Genomic DNA, 17,917 nt, shown 5'->3' with positions numbered 1-17,917 from the left:
TTTTATCAGCAGCATTTCAGCCTTGTGTGTGGTTTAGTTTTGTTTTTCTGTTTTTGCTAGAGTCACGGTCAATAGCCAAGGCTACAGGCAGTGCTTCCAGTGGGTCTTGACTCTGTTCTTTAAATTAGAAATGGGTTAGGCTGTACGGAAGGATGGCAAATGCGCTAACTTTGTTCTTAGCAACAAAACGTCTAGAGGTTTAGCGGGTTTTGTTTCATGTTTTGGGTTTTGTGGCTTGCTTTTATTCAGTGTTATTTTTTTCTGCTGTTTTCTATATATGCCATTTGCTCATTTAAGTTGGAGAGAAGAACACAAATATCTCATGGCCATGTGTTTTGTGATGTCTCAGGGCATAAGAAATAAGAGCAGAGCAAAAAGAAAGTTAGAATTAAGATCATAAACTACTGAGGTCAAAACAAGACCTAGAAATTTTCTGCATTTTTCTTGTCTGTTTTTACTGGGCTCTTTCTTACTGCCGAAGACTTGCATTAGTGAAAGAATTCTTATATGAGTGAAGAGGCAGTTTAATGCATGTCGCATACTGCCATTTCTTTTTCCCACATATCAGTACAGCTGTCAAAATATCATTTTAGTGGCAAACATATGCTGTTTATAACACATGGTCGTATTTAGGGGAAGAGCACCTCCTTTAGACCGTTTCTTTGCAGAAATTTGGAGAATGAAACAGTCTAGAAAAAAAAGGAGAAAAGATGTATGTTTTTAAATGCTGTTAAACTGATTTGAAATGGCTAGAGGCTAGTTAGATTTTATTTCACTATAATTTGACCTTATTAAAGCAATTATTATCACTACCTAAAGCAGGTTTCTTTATGTATTAATTTTGTTAAAAATGCTTTCAGTTCATTAATTCCTGGCTGATCTTTAATTATGCAAATGTTTGGAAGTCATATCCTGGTTAAAATCTACTGGCTGCTGGATTAGATTTTTGAAACAATATAGGATTTTCTGACTTTTTTTGCCAGAGAAGATAATTTGATTTGAATGTGTGTATTGTTTTCACTGGGTCCAATAACGCTCAAACCAAACAGTCAGTGTATTCTGTGAGACTTTTGTCTGAATGGGGATAATGTGATTTAACTTACGGCTAAGTATGTATTTTGTAGAATAATCAAGTAAAAGAGGAGGAAAAAAAAGCACAGGTACCTTAATTAGCACTAACTTTGTAAATCCTGTTGTACCAAATAAAACATGGAAGCTTTGATCAGCTGGTGCTGGGGATGGCTAGGGGAAAATGAGAGAGAGGTGGTAAGGTACCTGAGAGGATTTTTTTTCAGCTTTGTCTAAATCCAATAGTGGATCAATCTGTGAAAGATTTCACAGTGCTGCATTAGCGAATTATAGGAACAGATGCTGAAGAACGTCATGTTGCAAAGTGGTACGGCAGTCCCTTGATCTGGTGCCGAGAGATGACTAGGAAAACACGGGTGATCAGGTGTGCTAGGTGACACAAGCAAAACCCAAGCATATCTCAGCTCCCACTTCCGAATGCCTCCTGACTTCTTTGGGAAGGCCTCCCGTCTGGTTTGTGGATGAGCCCTAGCAGCATCCCCTCGTGAACTGCCCATACTGGGCAGTACAAACTGATGAACCAAAAAAATGGGAATTTTATTCAGACCTCGGAACAATTTACTGAAACTCAGGGCTGACCTGATTTAATTCTGGTGTTTTTGCATGGGAATAAGTTGGTGGCTGGTGCTGCCAGCAAGGACAGCTGAAACTTCAGCAGTAAGAGCTATTACTAATTGCAGTGGAAAACAAAGGAAGATGGACCTGAAAGGGAGGGTACAGGGTTGGGATTTGGGCAGCAATGTGAGGAAGGAAGAGGACTAGAAGATCTGGGAAGTGGCTGAGGTGAAACAGATCTAATAAACAGGTGACCCCATTGACGCTTATTGGAGACCATCCTTTACTGCTGGTCTCAAGGCATGAAGGTGGCTGGTGTCTGCTCTAGTCATTCTGTTCCATGGGACAAAGGGTGGGATAGAGAAAGAGGAAGGGAGCATGGGAAGGCCTCTGTGGGCATGTCCAGGGGAGATTCAGGTCCAGAGACAAGGAGGACAGAAGATCAGAACCCAGACTGGAAACCAAAATGAAGGAGGCATGAAATCTGTAGGGAAAGCATGAGGGTCAAGGGCAATACTGCAGAAAGCAAAATATAGTGGTTGTGGTGGGAGCTCAACATATGGAGATGAGAGCAAGTCAACAGGAAAGGAGAGCCAGAGTGTGGAATAGACCAGGCATAAACAGGGAATATAAGTAGAAATTACTTAGAAATGGAAAAGAGACAGTACAGCATCAGCACTCACATCTTGATGGTATGGTTAGTGGAGTACCTTGTTTTATTGTAGTGTTCATTTTCATAACTGGGACTACAATTACGTTTCAGAGGTTGTAAGCCTGAATGGTATGTGAACATATGCCATAGGAGGGGTGTGCAAACTCGCTCTGATGCATGAAAAATAAGCTTCTTCATAAGTGCTCTTCTAGCTGAGCATCCAAATGCAGGATTTGAATACTGTAGTAGGGCAGTTTTGCTGCCTGGTTTCCAGAGTCTACAGCTTCCCTTATTTAACACCAAACTTTTCAACATCAGTATTCATTGCTCACCGCATTAGTCCAGGATGAATGGATGAGCAGTGATTTTTCAATCAGATGATACTGAACCACAGGGGACATATCGCAAGAGTTACCATGTAACACTCGTTCTGTAGGAATGGATTGGCAGCTGCAGCATCCTTCAGGATTTGACCCTGGCATGGATGTGGTGGGAGGTCTCTGAATGAAGAGAAATTACCTGATGGTGGAATAGTAAAATTATAAAGGCCTCTTTTAAACCAGCGTGAAAGTTTTGTTCTGGATTAGTGACTGCAGCACCTGTGATTGCCTACCTAAACCTTTGATTAACTGAAACTTTTAAAGGCAACCTTATAAACTTAATGAGTTTAGTGACAACCTACCTTATTGAGGAAACATTTGGTACAGGGTGCCTGAGCAGGGGGCTAGAGATCAGCAGCTCAGACACAGGGTTTGGTCTCAGATTGCAAGAGTGGCCTCAAGTGGGCACCGTTTGCTACCGCTGCCATCCTCACATCCCTGGCAGCAGCTCAGCCCAAAGCTTTGCCAGCACCGGCCCCCTGAGTCCAGCAGCACCAGGGCTCCTTTGCCCGCAGCCTGGGAAGGTTTGGCTGGGGATGCACCACATCAGTGTGCTGCTGGGGCTGCCCGGCATTGCTGAGCGTAAGAGAACGGCTGAAAGGATGCCCTTGCCTTGCAAGGGACTTGGAGAAAATTTCCCTTTTCTGCAAACTAGATAGAAGCTACCGCACACAGAGATTGTTTTTCATGAGTCAAGGTCTGTGCTGCTCCTGGCATTTGTTTTGTCGATAAATTGCAGGCATAAGCTCTGTCTCCTGTATCTCCGTATCCAGGATGTCCTTCGGAAGAAACAGGAAATGTGTTCTTTACTTCACGGTTGTATACAATCCAGCCTGCCTTGCCAGAAGAATTTAGATCAATCTGCTACTCTTTGGCCAGTTTCTAGCACTTGTAGAGCACATTAGAGCAATAATGTTCTTGTCAGTGACATGATGATTTGCCTTGCAAACCTCACAGCCTGGAGAGTCAGGTTCGATCCTGCAGACAGCCTGTCGAATACACTTGTTGAGATGTGATAAGTAACCTGCTTCCTTGTCCTCTGTCTCAGCAAACTAAAGAAACAAAGCCTGTGAAGTGTCTGTGTAACATCTGCATGTGTCAACAGCGGGAAGCTGCTCCTTGGCAAACACTTCTATCAGTCTTCAGGGAAAAAGATACAGACACCATCAGATAGGAGCTACAAGACGCATATACATCGATAAGAGAGACTTGAAGTGACGGGATGATTTTTTTTGCAGTGCACTCACAGCATCCAGCCCCAAAATAGATAAAAGCATTGGCATTGCAGTCAATGTTATTAATACCCAGGTGGATCTGAAGATATAAATCCAGGTGGCAGGGTATGCAGAAATGACTTGATGTTGCTTATTACAAAGGGAGATCTTCCTTTTTGCACTCAGGTGTTCTTTTGTTGGTACCTCTTTGGCACTTTGAGTTAGTTCTGTCTCTGGCTTGGAAGGACCATCTGGGTCAATGTGTCCATCTACTTCTTTGTCAGCAACCATACAATGGGTGTCCATAGTAGGACAGGTCACAGAACATCAAGCTTCTAGTCTTCTGGTCTTCACAACATTGAAGACACCAGCCACAGGCCCCATGTACTTAACTCCCTGATAATTAAGAAAGTAAGACTCCCACTATACTGTAGAAGATGGTATTTGAAACTCTGCCAGCTTGGGAGAAGCATGAAGCAGGAGAACAGTCACTTGCATGTCAGAGGACGGTCCTCAAGTGGTCTCTGTGCATCTGAGCAGGTTAAGAGGAGAAATTTCTGGCTTGGGAGAGGATAAGGATTTGTGTGTCATGGGGAAGGGAGGCTGAAGAACAGTAGCTGGGCACATGTACCACATTGCTGGAGCAAGGGAGCAGCTGTGGGCTTCATTAGAAAAAGTGTTTCTCCAGCCAAACAGAGCTTCTGCAGAATAGGTGTGCAGGTATGGAGGTTGGAGCTGGCTCCCCCAGTGGTTCTGCTGCCTCGGCCCCAGGCCCGCTTCCTCTAGCACAGCTGCCTCACAGCAGCTTTTTATTGTGCAAAGTCTGATTTCTGCCAAAGGAAAAGCACCCTTTTTCTGGGCCTCACCCCACAATTTATTATTTACTTTTTAATCAACCTTATTTTACTTTACAGCAATTTTCAAGGGGGAGTGTTGGGCACAGGCCTCGGAAACAGCCTTACTTTTCTCATGAGCAAAGGTGTAGCCTCTCTCCAGTGTAAACCAGATACAAACAACTTTCACACCGTGTGTTAATCCTTAGGGACCTGAATAAACAGCTTCAACAGAGCTGAGCGTAGTCAGTTCCATGTAGTCCCTCTAAACCCGTTCCCCTCCTTTGATGTGGTGAAGCCCCTTCATGTTTCCTTGTTCTTAATTTCCTGGAGGGGCTGTTTGGCCACCAGAGGAGAGCCCTTTCCCTTAAAGACATGGCACATCTTGTCAAAAAACTTTAGTGACAGTAGTTGATTGCATCTTTTGAAATACATGTGTGTGAATTATGTGGTGTATCACTGAAGAGTTCAGTAAAAGGAAGCAAACAGGAACAGTTGTGATTCAAAGGATTCACGTTACCATGACAGAAGTCTGGCTCTCTGCTTCTGGGGATAATTGCACAGCCCTTCCTACTGTTGGTATTTAGTTTGGACAATCAGGATGGGATTGTGAGAATGGAGGCGGGGATGATGTTATTACTATCTTTTATTCCTGTAATTATTTCTTTCAGTTTCTTAGGAAATTAACAATTGCTCTGGGCTTTGATGATTAACAGCCTGCACCTTCCACGCAGGGAGATGCTAAAGCATTGGTCAGGCTTGTCGTGACTGGTGGCGTATGGGGTACAAGAATGCAAGAGAACTGGACAAAACTTATGTTTCAAGCTATAGAAAAATGAAAGAAGGATCCACAAATGACTTTGATGACTTTCGGTTGAGGTAATTTGCTCCAGGAATGAAATCCTGATTTGCTGGGAGAGCACCAGCAGAGTATAGACATGAGAGAACGTGAATTGTGTTGTACCCTTGAATGGATGCTAGCAAATAAGCCACAAAATACACCTAGTTGCACAAAAGGAGGGAAGAAGAGAAATTAATCAATATTTTCAAATAAATCTCTGAAAAATCACTTTGACATAGGACAGGTCTTATAATCTGTGAATAGCTTTTGTCTTCCGTGCTGGTCAGTCATTCAGCCTTGACATTTAAGTTTTTAAAGGACTGAACAACTTTGGGGTTTTTTAAGCTTCATTTACTTGATGCTTGGAGTGTGCCTCGTTGCAGAAGGCCTGTGCTGCAGCATTTGTCATTCTCTTTCAAGGCATGTCAAAGCTGCGGCGAGCACGTTCAGAATTGTGCCTGGCTACGTTCTTTTGCAACCCCTTTTTCCACCCTTAGCCAAGACTCCTACCCCCACCAGGCAGCTATTTTGCTTGAATAATTGCATTTCTGTGGAATTCTCTTCTTCAGAAAAAATGTTCAAATGTATGGTAGAGTTCACACACAGTTATTGTGAAAAAGGTCAGATGAAAATTATACAATAAGATTTAGCCATAAAAGTCATTTCTATCGCCAGCAGTTGTGTCTTATCAGCTGGGAGTTTGCAACAAGCCTGTCTGATTGACAGAGTAGGGAAAAAAGCTAAAGTAGAGACTTCTGTGTGGATCCTGAGGCTTTACGGTAACAAGGTGACCCCAGCAAAGCAGCACAACCAGTGATGTCTACCAGGAGGCTTTTCTACTGTCTTTCCATGTTTCTTCAAACTTTCCATTAGCTGTTGATTCATTGCAAATCTCTCTAGTAATTTTCTCTAATTTCAGCAAATTATTTTGTTAATTAAAAATGCAACTGAAATGTCTATCTGATTTAAATAGAAGCCATTTATAAATGGGAAACTTTTAGGATACCATATGTTCTTGGAACTTTGATGTTTTTAATTAAATGATACAACGGCAATTTTTCTTAATAGGAACAGTTGATAGTGGAATGCAGAACAGCAGTAATGGTGTCTAAAGGTCTGGGCCGTACTCAAGATGACTTGTCAGAGTTACAGACTGCCTGCTAATTCCTTTTGCCTGGGACGCGGACTCACTACAGTGTGACGTGGCTCAGAGCCAGCCCCCAACCGGGACCTGCAGCAGGCACGTTCCCTGCTGAGTGCCTGTCCTTTCCCACATTCACGGGAACATTCAGGAACTGGGGAATTTGGCTGCAGCGTTAGGATCTCCTTGCTTGGGATGAAATGCAATGGGACATGCCCTGTTTCTCTGCTGGACAGGAATTGGCTGGAATTCCCTGAAAACCAGGGTTTGAAGGGGTTTGAAAAACAGGTTGCAGCCAGCTGTCTTAACATGGCAGGAGAAGGAAACCTCCTATCTTTTTGCTTATGGAGGCCTATTTGTGGAGGTAAAGAATTTCTCTGAGACAGAACCAATATTGCCTTTTCTGACTTTGTCCTGCTAGCTGCTCTCGGGACCACAGAGGAACTGTGAGAGTTACAAAACCTGAAGCTGCCTCAAGGAGGTGCAGAAGAGTGGGATGTCCTCACCAGGCCTGTAGTGCTGATTTTTTGCCTGAGCTTGGGGAATGGAAAAGCAGTGTGTGAGAGTTTGCATTTGGATGGGATCTTGAGGTCGCATCAAGCCATTCTTTCTACCCAAGGACAGATCAGCTGAACCCAAAACATGCATCGTTCTGCTACTGAGATAAAAATACGTTGTTCCATGTGATACAATTGCTTAGACCTTTCTGTGATCAGTGATGGGTTAGCAGATGACCATGGGTTTGTTCAGGTGTGGCCAGTCCCAGGCTCCAAGTTGAAGCTCTAACTAAAGGTTACCATTGGCTGAATTAGTTTATTCTGCAGATTTTCCCTGATGGCAAAGCTGGGAAATAGATCTGCATGGGCAAGTCCAGGGCATACAGGCCGTTGCGATAAAGGGTACCGACGCTTCTTCCCTGAACCATACATTGGGTTTGTTTATTCCAGAAGCCGTGTACCAACAGCTATTTTTTTTAGCTTTTCCTATTTGTATAGAAATGTTTTTATTTCTTCAGACCAAACATACCACCTCAAGCTATTTACTCTGCATGTATAGAAATCTTAGACTCACTTTGGAATATTTTTGTTTCTTCAGGGTTTTTTTTAAGTAAAAATATGCTGGTTTGAGGAAAAAAACACACCCTGCAAAATACTATGCCTGTAACACTTAATGTCCAGCATGGTTTGCCAAGTAAAAGGCATATACTGTCATTGCTGATAGGCCATGTCTAGCCTTTTTCTTTTTCACATTGCTATAATTGTCTTTTTCCATTAAAATCAAACATGGACTGAGCAGCCACATGCTAGGAATCACTAAGTGGTATTTAAAGAGACACATATCATGACTCTGAGGCAGGCAGCACAAAAGACCTCGCAGCTGGCATTCAGCACGCTAGAAAAATGTGAGATGGATATAGCCAGAGGCTCAAATTCTCACCTTCAGCTGTGGAAGGCACTCAGCACCTTGCAGGGCTGCCCTTCGTCCCTGTGAGCATGAGATAGGCAGCAGAATAAAACAGACTTCTTTGATAGTGTCCTGTAGTGCAATTAAATATTTGCCTAGAAATGTCATTAGACTCTTCATCAGTTGACGAAGTTTGAAACGTTATGACTATGGTCAGTGTTGTGGGATGTGCAAAGTACTGTGATTATCCACCCTTTCATGTATATGGGACAGTTGAGCTGGTCGTATATAATCTGTAAGCATCAGCACGTGTTCAGAGGCCAGCTGTGGTACCAGAGTTCATAGTGAATATGGAGATAATGAAAGATTTTGTAAAACATTTTCAGGATAAACGTTCTGATTTCCTTTCCATTTTTGTCTTCTGCTGGTTTTTTTGAGAAACGTAGTTTAACTCAAGTGCAGCCTTTAAGCTTTCTTTTCTTTTTCCTAATGTTTGAGAAGGACTTGTAATTTTGGCTCTTGACTTGGAAACAATTTAAAGGCGGCGGATTTTCAGTGTCTGGGAATGCGACACTTCCTGAATAATCAGGCTCTTTTGACATGCCTTAAATTGGGCACTGAAATTATGGACAGACAACTACAAGCACAGCTTTTTGGAGATCTAGGCAAAGACACCTTAGCATACGGCTCTGATATGCTCTGAATACGCACACGGTCAGTTGTCACTGCCGAGCACGCAAGAGGTAACTGATTAAGGTGCAGGAAGTTTGTTAGCTCATGCTCAACCAAGTGGTGTGCTCAAAATGACTAGCCCTTCATGAAAAGTGTAGGCCTGTTCTATTTCAAGGTCAAAAGAGTCTCCTACCAGCACTATGAATGAGTAGCATAGTAAAACATTTCTTCCAAATATAGTGAAGTCCATTATTTGGACTCTGCATTTGATTCAAGTCCTGGAAGATTCATAGGAGATTTCATTGCCATTAGATGAAGCCTGTCCTCCCATATACGCTGGTAACTTCACAGCCACTTTGTGACCTGGACCACCTGTGCCAGGTAAAGTGGGCAAAGAGAAGTGGATGCAACAGCTGTATTTGCGTACTCAGGGAATGGGCATGGTTCTCCTAAATTTCCTGGCTTCATTTGAGGCTTTTTTCTTTCTTCTGCAGGCAGACGACCATCTGTCCTGGCAGCCTAAGCATTGCAGAGTGTTTGACTAGCTAGTACAGCTAAAGCCCTAGCCAAACAGAAAACCATCTAAACACTGAATTCTTGGAGAGAAATCTGATCTAGTTTCCAAATTTTATTTTCTTTCTTTTGGAATATTTTTGAAGAGCTGAAAGGGAGAGTTCTTTACCCTATTGCTTGAGCAATGCTTTGAAGTTCGGTCCTTTGCCAGAAGGCTGTTGAAAGTAACACAAGTGTTGTTAGGTGCTCACTGGCATCTCTTATTACTTGGAGATCTTTAAAAGCTCTCTGAACAGCTTACTAAGACTCCATTAACATTTGATTTCTGTCTAAGTGAGGAAGAAATTAATACTATGTCTTTTTTACAGGTGGATAGGCAGCCATAAGTAAGTTCAGTGAAATATCTGCCTCTTGAGGGCACTCTCCAGTCCTGGTGGAGCTCCCAAGAGCCTGACAAAGGAGCCTCTTTCTTTTTAACAACCAATCTGACATCACCCTTCATTGCCGCCATTTCCATACCCTCCCATTGTTCACATGGTATCTTGCCAAGAATAATGAAATGATGGATAACCTCAGAGTTTCATTCCACAGCTGTTTGCTATAGATTCAAATCCACATCATCCTTTTTCCTGTGGTTTATAGTTATTCCCCCTTTTATTCAGTTTTAAATGTGGAGTTTTATCTAAAGCATTGAGATTTGATGCAATCATTCTCTCATTAGTAGCCATGCCGATGGGTCTAACCACTGCTCTGATTGTCATCCTCAGGCAACCCGCTGACTGTGGCCTGCAAAGCCTTCTTCGGATTCAGTGGAGAATCGGGCCCCATGATCTACTGGATGAAAGGGGAAAAATTCATTGAAGAATTAGAAGGTCATATAAGAGAAGGCGAAGTCAGGTACTTTTTGGAGTATTTACTGTTAAGTATATGGTATGTCCCAAAAGCCTGTTTTATTTTTAAACACGTTTTTAATCTGAGCTGTCTAACAAGTGATGAATGACTTGGAAGCAGGGCAGTGTGAGTTCCTCCCTCTCCTTTCCAGGGGATAAACTCTGGAGACATAGTTGCTATCCATGCACCCGAGAATCCATCACCAAATCCCCATGCTGGCAGCTGCCGCGTCTCCGACTTTGAGCCTCATGTGGAAATGCTGCTGTCCCCTGTCACTGCCCCTCGTGGCAGTCTTTGGCAAGATGACATTAATTTCAGCATCAGTGTTAATCTTAAAGATGAATGGTCCCCTGTCAAAGTGTCTGTACTTTTTCTCTACTAAATGTATTGGCTGCCCATGATACTGTTCTCAATATGGCTTAACAAGGACTTTCTAAAGATGGTAGCATTTGTTCCTTCACACTTGCGTTTAAGGGAGAGAAGGAAGTCACTGCGTGAGGGTGTCTGATACCCAGCTTGCGCTTGGCTTGTTCCACATGCTGATTTTCATATGCTGTACTAGTTGTAATGAAAAAAATCACTTGTATCCCCATGAATGTTCATGGAGTTTGTACCTGAGAGCATCTTCTTATCTCCCCTGATAAATAATTACTTGATCAATAGCTCTTTGGGCAAGGACTAAGCTAGGATTATACAATGGACAAGGTGGTCCCAGCTCCTCTACACAGGTGATGAATATAGATCACAAAGAAAGCCAAAGTCTTTACATGTTCCATTGCTCACTTTTGGTCTAGTTTCAGAGTTTTTTCTTTCTTCTAAAAGTAATTTTGGAAAGCAGGCAGAGAGAAAGATTCCTTTAATTTATTGTGTGATCAATAATTTGAAGTTCAGTCCATAATAACCGCTAGTAATAACTACTAGTTATTAAAATAAACTAAAATAACTGACCTAACATTGCTTCTTAATTGCATACAGACAGAATTTATCCTTTATTATCAGAAGGCTTTAAATGTACAATCCCTTTCTGGGCTTCTGACCACAAAAGACAATTATTGGAAACTGCTGCCATTGCAAGTAATGAGCATTTAACTCATTATATGAACAGAGTGATTTTGGTCACATTCTTCCTTCACATCAGAAGGACAGTTTGAGGTTTGCATTTAAAGAGCCCTCTAGCGCTAGCACAGGTCCAAACTGGTCCTTTATGTGCATTTCTGTGAGTGAAACTTGAGTTGGAAAAGGTTGTTCCTGTATGTCTTTGCCTCATCTCATTCCATATTCTTGATTCAAACTAACTGCATTACAGTTTTCTTTCCTCTCTCCGTTAAAATGCTCTGACTCAATTTATAGACCCCTCGCAATTCAGTGAGTCTTGTCTTCAGTAAAGCTGCTTACCACATACCCAGTCTCCTGCATTGCAGCCAGCATTAAAAGCATAGCATTTACCAAAACCTACTGTATCATTACCAGCACTAGCACAGGCAATCCCTTTTTTGATTTAGAAGTAGCTATGGCAACTGCAGTAGGAACTTTTTGCAAATGACTTTTCCACAGTGACAGCTCTTGCTTATGCGTCCCATTATGGGTGTTCTGACTTAGCAAAGCTAAGCAGCACTAACTGTTCTATCAGTGCCTGAGCCAGTCCACATCTTCCACCCAGTCCTATTTATTGGCGTATTTCGAAAAATATCATGGATGTTGCAAGCTTGATGACCCGCAGTGGACTTGCCAATTAGACACTTTTCCCATCGCTTTGCTTCTATATGGTATTATCAACACACTTCTGTTAATGCTGAGAAACTTTACGTAATTGGGGATTGTTACAACTGAACCAAAACACTCCATGTGTTGTTCCTTTGACAAGTGTTTAATATTTTAACTCTACATCCCCTATCTTAAATTGGTCCGTGAATTTGGAGGTAGAACTCTGAATTTCTGGTGCTGTATCCATCCATTGTGTTGCTGGATCTTCTGTACTTGGTGAGGGAACAGGTTTGCGCATAAATGCATTGTAGGGATCTAAAACACCCATCACTATCTCTGGTATGCTTATTTACAAGTCAATTAGTCTGTGCACTTTTATGAAAGCACTGAAATAAGGATGCACGTGACTTGAGCATTGCTGTTAAAATCAAAGCCATGGAGCTGTTTGTTTTGGTAAGTACTATTCACCATAAATAATATGTGTAGCCCTGGGTTTACAATTATTTATTAGACATTGTTAGAGAGCCTCATAATAAAAAGCAACTACTCAGCATTGCAGGGCACAGGTGATGGACCCCTCTCTTACCAGCTTCATTGTCTGCCCTTGAATTAAGCTCCCCAAATGTTAGAAATTCATAGGGGGAAAAGGAGAAGGAGACTTTGCTTGATGGATGGGTTTTCCCCAGCAATAATAAAAATGTCATGTAAATTGAATGAGGCTATTAAACAAGGAATTAGTCTGTAAGCCTGCCTGCAGAGCTGTCAGTTGCACCTGATTATCAGAGAGGCCCAGAGCAAATTTCAACCCCATCTCTCTGCCACAGCAAAGAAGTATTTTCAGGGATAAATCTTACTCTCCCGGCCGCCTGTGAGTTGCTTCTCTTTCGTTTTCGGGCAACACTGCAGAACACTTTGCAGATACCTCATAATGCTCAGCTTGAAGAGTATGTTTGTCTTTTTTTTTTTTTTTCCTCCCTTCTCCTTTTTTAAGTGGAAATAGTTTAACTCATTCTAGAGGCCTGAGAAGTGGTGAATGGAGACATTTTAAACTGCAGCCTTATCTCCTCTTGCTGATTAATTCAGCACTCTGCCGTCTCATCCGCGGAAGTTAATTGGTGGGTGCAAAATGCTCAGACAAGATGTGGCTGCTGTGTTGCGTTAGGAGAGGAGGCTGAAGGAGGAAGGCAGAATTACCATCACCGCTTACGCGATGTCTTAGGTACTTTGCAGAGAAGTAGGGAAATGACAGCCCTCTCCTGAAAAACTTGTGCTGTTTAAGTAGACAATTTACAGGCAGAGAATGAGAACCAGGATGCAGGGAAGTGATTGAGAGCAAAGACCACCGTGCCGTGGTGTTAGTTGAACTACTTTTCTTTGGAGAGTACTTACATGCATGCAGATAAGCTCCTTTATCTACAGACTATTGTTAACAATGATCTGAAGTAAGGACTAAAGTTCGCATCCCTGTTAACAGTCCAGATCCTCAACTATCTAAGGAATAAAAGTTTGCCTTTTTGATAAGTCCCAACTCACATGCAGATTAGTAAAGGTTTGGATTAATGTCTTGTTTCTGCGAAGAGACACAGGTGAAGCTTTTTATAGCCTTTAGATCTGTGATCATATCAAATGTGAGAATTTCAGGAAAACATCATTTCAAAGGAGAAGCATTTGTAACTTCAGGTTCAACTTAATGAGTAAACACAGTGGGAAAAGTATGACATAACTTTCAAAAATGTGAAACACTGGACATTTTTCAAGAAAAACATTTTTAGTCTGAAATGACACTTTGTTTAATTCAGTTTTTCTTAAGTGAGAAATAACCACTAGGCAAAATAAAATGTTTTGTTTTAGATCAAATAAAATGCTGCAGCTTGAGCAAAAAGAAAAATTTTTTTCATTTCACCCACATCTTTTCCTTTCCTCCTGTTTATTGGGAGTTGACAAGCACCATCGATCTATGTATGCGTTAAATGATCTAATTACACTTACAGTTTGTCCATCAAACCAGAAAAAAGCCATTGTTTTCTCAACTTGTGGGAACTGACCTATGTTGGTAACGTTACTGGCAAAGTTCCCACCAACCCTGACAAGGACAGAAATTCATCTACGCATGTGGAGTGAACACTGTTGCATCTTTAAAGTCTAACTTGTTGACACTGTTTTCCTTTTCTTCCCCCCAAATATTGTGCTTGGTGTTCTCTGGACCAACTGCAAAATGCAATCAATTAAAGGTTGTACACATATTATAAAATTTTAGGTGACTGTGTTTATTGGTGACACTAATTGATCATAAGCTGTATAGCACTGGTTTAAAAAAAAATAAAAAAGCAGAAATAAAAGGTTTAACCGCAGTAAAAGCTTCCTACACTTTGTTACCGACATGATGTTTAAGCATCTGTTAGCATTTGCATGATAAAGCATGTTCTAAGGAGTTGTCTCCATAGAGATTGCAATTAACATGAAAATAAGTGAAAAAAATTCTAAGTTCATATTCCTTTTTATGAAACCTTCTTCTTTAGATGATCAGATATTATTTAAATTTAGGTTAAGGGTTGATTATTTTATTTTAAATAGATTCACAATAATAGTTTATTTTATCTTAATTGTAATCTGTCTTCATAATTGTTACCATGCGTAAAATATGCTGATTGTAATAAACACAAGACAATTTGAACATTCACAAAGCGCTCCAGATTAATGTCCCAGATATCTTCTCTGCTAATGGTTTTATTTGTTCCCTGTAGCGTGCTTTGTAGGCTAAAATTTGTGGAGCATGTTGTTTACCAACAGAGAAGAAAGACTTTCCTAAGTTCAAAATATTTCACTGTATACATAGAATATTAATAAGTAAATGAGAATTGATTTATCAGACTCTCAGCTATTTAGACTGATGAAACACAAGTAAAAGATTCGAGTCTGTAACCAGATCGGGGTCTCTTGGGCAGTTTCTATTCTGGCCAGAAGTGATACAAATTCAGCATTTCTTGCATTATTTTTTTCAGCACTTGGAGTCAGGGCCAGAATAAGAAAATGCAGAAGTACACAATAAATGAGGGTAAATTTGCAAAAAAAGATGCAATTCAACCTTTTCCAAAACAAGATATATACCTGTTCTTAAACAAATGCTTTTGCACTTGCTTTTTTGCAAGTTTTTCAGCTATACTGGAAGAAGATAAATTGTTGTGGATACTCGGTTTTGTCCTCTGAGTTTTTGTCAGATCACGTAAGCCTTTAAAAGCTGTGTGCTGTCTGAAGTCTTACCGTAAATATGTGGTTTATAACAGTCAGGTTTAGATTTTTGATTCTCAAGTGCAATGCACACACACTTCCATTCTGATTTGTATTCAGAGATTCACATTTGCTGTGTGAAATGATTTACTGTCCATAAGAAAATGTGGTTTTTGAACACCCAGAACAACTTTGGTTTGTAATAGAGAAGTTTGGTGTTTGTTGCTGTTAATGAAAACTTTTAAGCTGTCCAGGAGAAACAGTGTCCAAGCACAAACAGCACTCCGATTAATGGCCCATCTTCCTTGTGTCTGATTGCCCTTAATGCATCAGTCCCCAGAGAAAACATTTCTTTTTTTCATGAGCTTCAATCTTATTTATAATACCTTTGCCTCTTAGTGCACTACGCTGTCTTTTCTCAGTAACACCCTGCTAGGCTCACAGCAGTACTATGTGCACTAGTGCAATCGCAGTCTTTGGCCTGTGAGTGCATCACGCAGTTTGTGTTTATCTCCTTACACGTTATGCAACAGTACACTAACAGGATCAAATGGATCTGGCAGATTATATTTGACATTACATTTCCTTGCTCAAAGAACCAATAACTATCTTGAGCAGCTGATAAGAAGCCTTTAGAGGGAATAGGGTGTTTTATTTTTAGTCTTAAGTCATCATCAGAAAACGCTTGCATTTACTTTGCATTTGTTTTAGTGTTCACATTAGAATAATCACATGAAAAGACTGTACCTCTGGCCTGAAATTCTGCCAGAGCTTTCTACTCCTTTAGAGGGGATTTTGCATTTCCCTTCTGCGCTCTCAAAGGAGCAAAGATCTCTTGTTCTTGACACTGTCCCCCTTTAAAGTCAAAATCTAGGCCCACCCCCCCCCCCCAAAAAAAAGGAGAATTCCACAGGGTAGCATAGCTTCTGCTGCTGCTTCTCCGACTGCATTAAAATGTAGAGCAAGACACAGCCTTTAAAATATTGCCTTATAATTTGTTCAGCTGTGGCTTAGTAAATGCTTATTGCTACTTTAAAAAGAAGCATTGTTTTTAGCACTTTAATTCCGGTGGAGCTGAGGTAAACATGCTACATGCAACTGTTGCACTCACTGCCCCTCTTCCTACGCTTGGTTCAGCTCCTTGCTGCAGACATGGAAAGAAAAGAGGCTTTTGGACAGCCCAAAAGATGCCTGTATTAAATTTCTTCCAGGTACCTTTAATTTCCTCTAAGTCCTTCTCTGGGAGTGCAAGAGGCCTGGGACACTTTATATCTTGTGCTGACAAGTCATGGTTCGTTAAGGCATCTTCCATCTCTTTTTAATTCAATTAAGAGAAGGCTGTATCCTTCCTTTCAGACTCCTCAGAGAACATCTTGGAGAAAAGGAAGTTGAATTGACACTGATCTTTGATGCTGTGGAAGAGGCAGATCTGGCTAACTATACATGCCATGTGGAAAACAGAAACGGACGGAAGCATGCTAGTGTTCTTCTGCGCAAGAAAGGTAACCACCTGTGCTCTCACCCACCTGAGAAACCACCCGTCAGAGCCAGCCACCGAGCCGGGAGCGAGGGTCCTGCTGGCCTCTCGCGCCCAGGCTGGAATTGTGTGTGCTGAGTGGAGCTAACATGCATTTGGGTTATGGCTTCAGTTTACCATTTGTAAAGAAATTTAATGAACTGTTCTTTAGTCACTAGTGAATAAGCTTTGCAGGTGATGTGCTTGCCTGGAATCAGGTTTACCAATAAAGTCAGTGGAAGTATTTCAGTCTAAACACCCTACAAACTTGACCTAGAGTTGATGGACTACACCCCACAGGTAATGGTGTGACAGAGAGAGTTAAAATGTGCATTTCTTATAAAATGTAGCTCAGCAGTGAGGTCAGATGTTCTCATATTTCTCCACTTCCTAGCTTTCCTGTTTAAATTGAACACTTGAAACAGTTGCCATGCATTTTGATTTTTAACTGCAACAGGAATGAAAACATTGCAATGGGAGCTACAAATCAGTGGAGAATTACCCCATCATTGTGTTACCTTGATACTCTACCTAGAAGTGGGAATACCGGTACTGACAAATCATCTGTAGGAGAAAGCAAACCTTTTGGTTTTGCATGTTCCGAATTAAAAGGGGCTGCTATGCTCTGCTGTTTGTAGAAGTCATTATCCTAAGGGGTGTAACAGTATCTCATTACCATTATTAGGTTAGTTCAACAACCTCTCCTATCTGTAAGTAGGGTGACATTTAAATCTGACTGTGATTTCTTAAAAATGCAGGGTATTAACAGGTACAAAAGCTGTAAAACAGTAGCTGTTTGGAAAGCGAGGAAGGACTGCACACTTGGAATACAATAGTAATGGGAAACCACAGAGCCATCAGCACAGGAGATTGACTGCAGAGTTAATAAATTGTCCAGGTCTCTGCTGTTATTCTTGGCTGTAAATTAGTTTACCAAAAGAGAAAAATAAATGTTTCCACTGGGCACACACGCAGCCTGTGAACCCAGTGGTGTTCCCATCCTCCGTGTACTTACAGACCACTAACAAAGCTAGCCCTCTCCAGCCACCACGCTCCCAGTGAGATCCCACAGAAGGGTCACTGTTTGGAGATGGCTTCAATGGGCTGTGACAGGGAAGGGAATCGGCAATTGCCAGCGTCCTGGCTTTAGAGGCAAATTGCTGAAGCAGCTCAGAAGCCCGGTGCTGCCGCTACAGCTTTGCACGTGCGATCGCTCAGTTCGGGTCCCCAGGCAAGATCAGGGAGTCAGTGCAGAGTTTAGGATGCAGTTTGTAGGGAAAGATT

The 17,917-nt window shown here is 41.5% G+C and overlaps 1 protein-coding gene across 2 annotated transcripts in view; it reads left to right on the top strand.

Moving 5' to 3' along the window:
• The window catches only part of IL1RAPL2 (interleukin 1 receptor accessory protein like 2), a 405,544-nt gene that overhangs the window by 368,119 nt on the left and 19,508 nt on the right, over positions 1 to 17,917 (top strand). For both annotated transcript variants that reach the window (XM_013946318.2, XM_067304228.1), the window contains 2 exons: positions 10,062 to 10,191; positions 16,474 to 16,619. In XM_013946318.2, coding sequence (XP_013801772.1) covers positions 10,062 to 10,191; positions 16,474 to 16,619 — 276 coding nt within the window. The remainder of the gene's footprint in view (positions 1 to 10,061; positions 10,192 to 16,473; positions 16,620 to 17,917) is intronic.

The sequence above is a fragment of the Apteryx mantelli genome, chromosome 13 (assembly GCF_036417845.1).
Source record: "Apteryx mantelli isolate bAptMan1 chromosome 13, bAptMan1.hap1, whole genome shotgun sequence".
Taxonomy (NCBI): Eukaryota; Metazoa; Chordata; class Aves; order Apterygiformes; family Apterygidae; genus Apteryx; species Apteryx mantelli.
The sequence above is the reverse complement of the archived record's forward strand: the minus strand, read 5'-3'. Positions and strand labels throughout refer to the sequence as shown.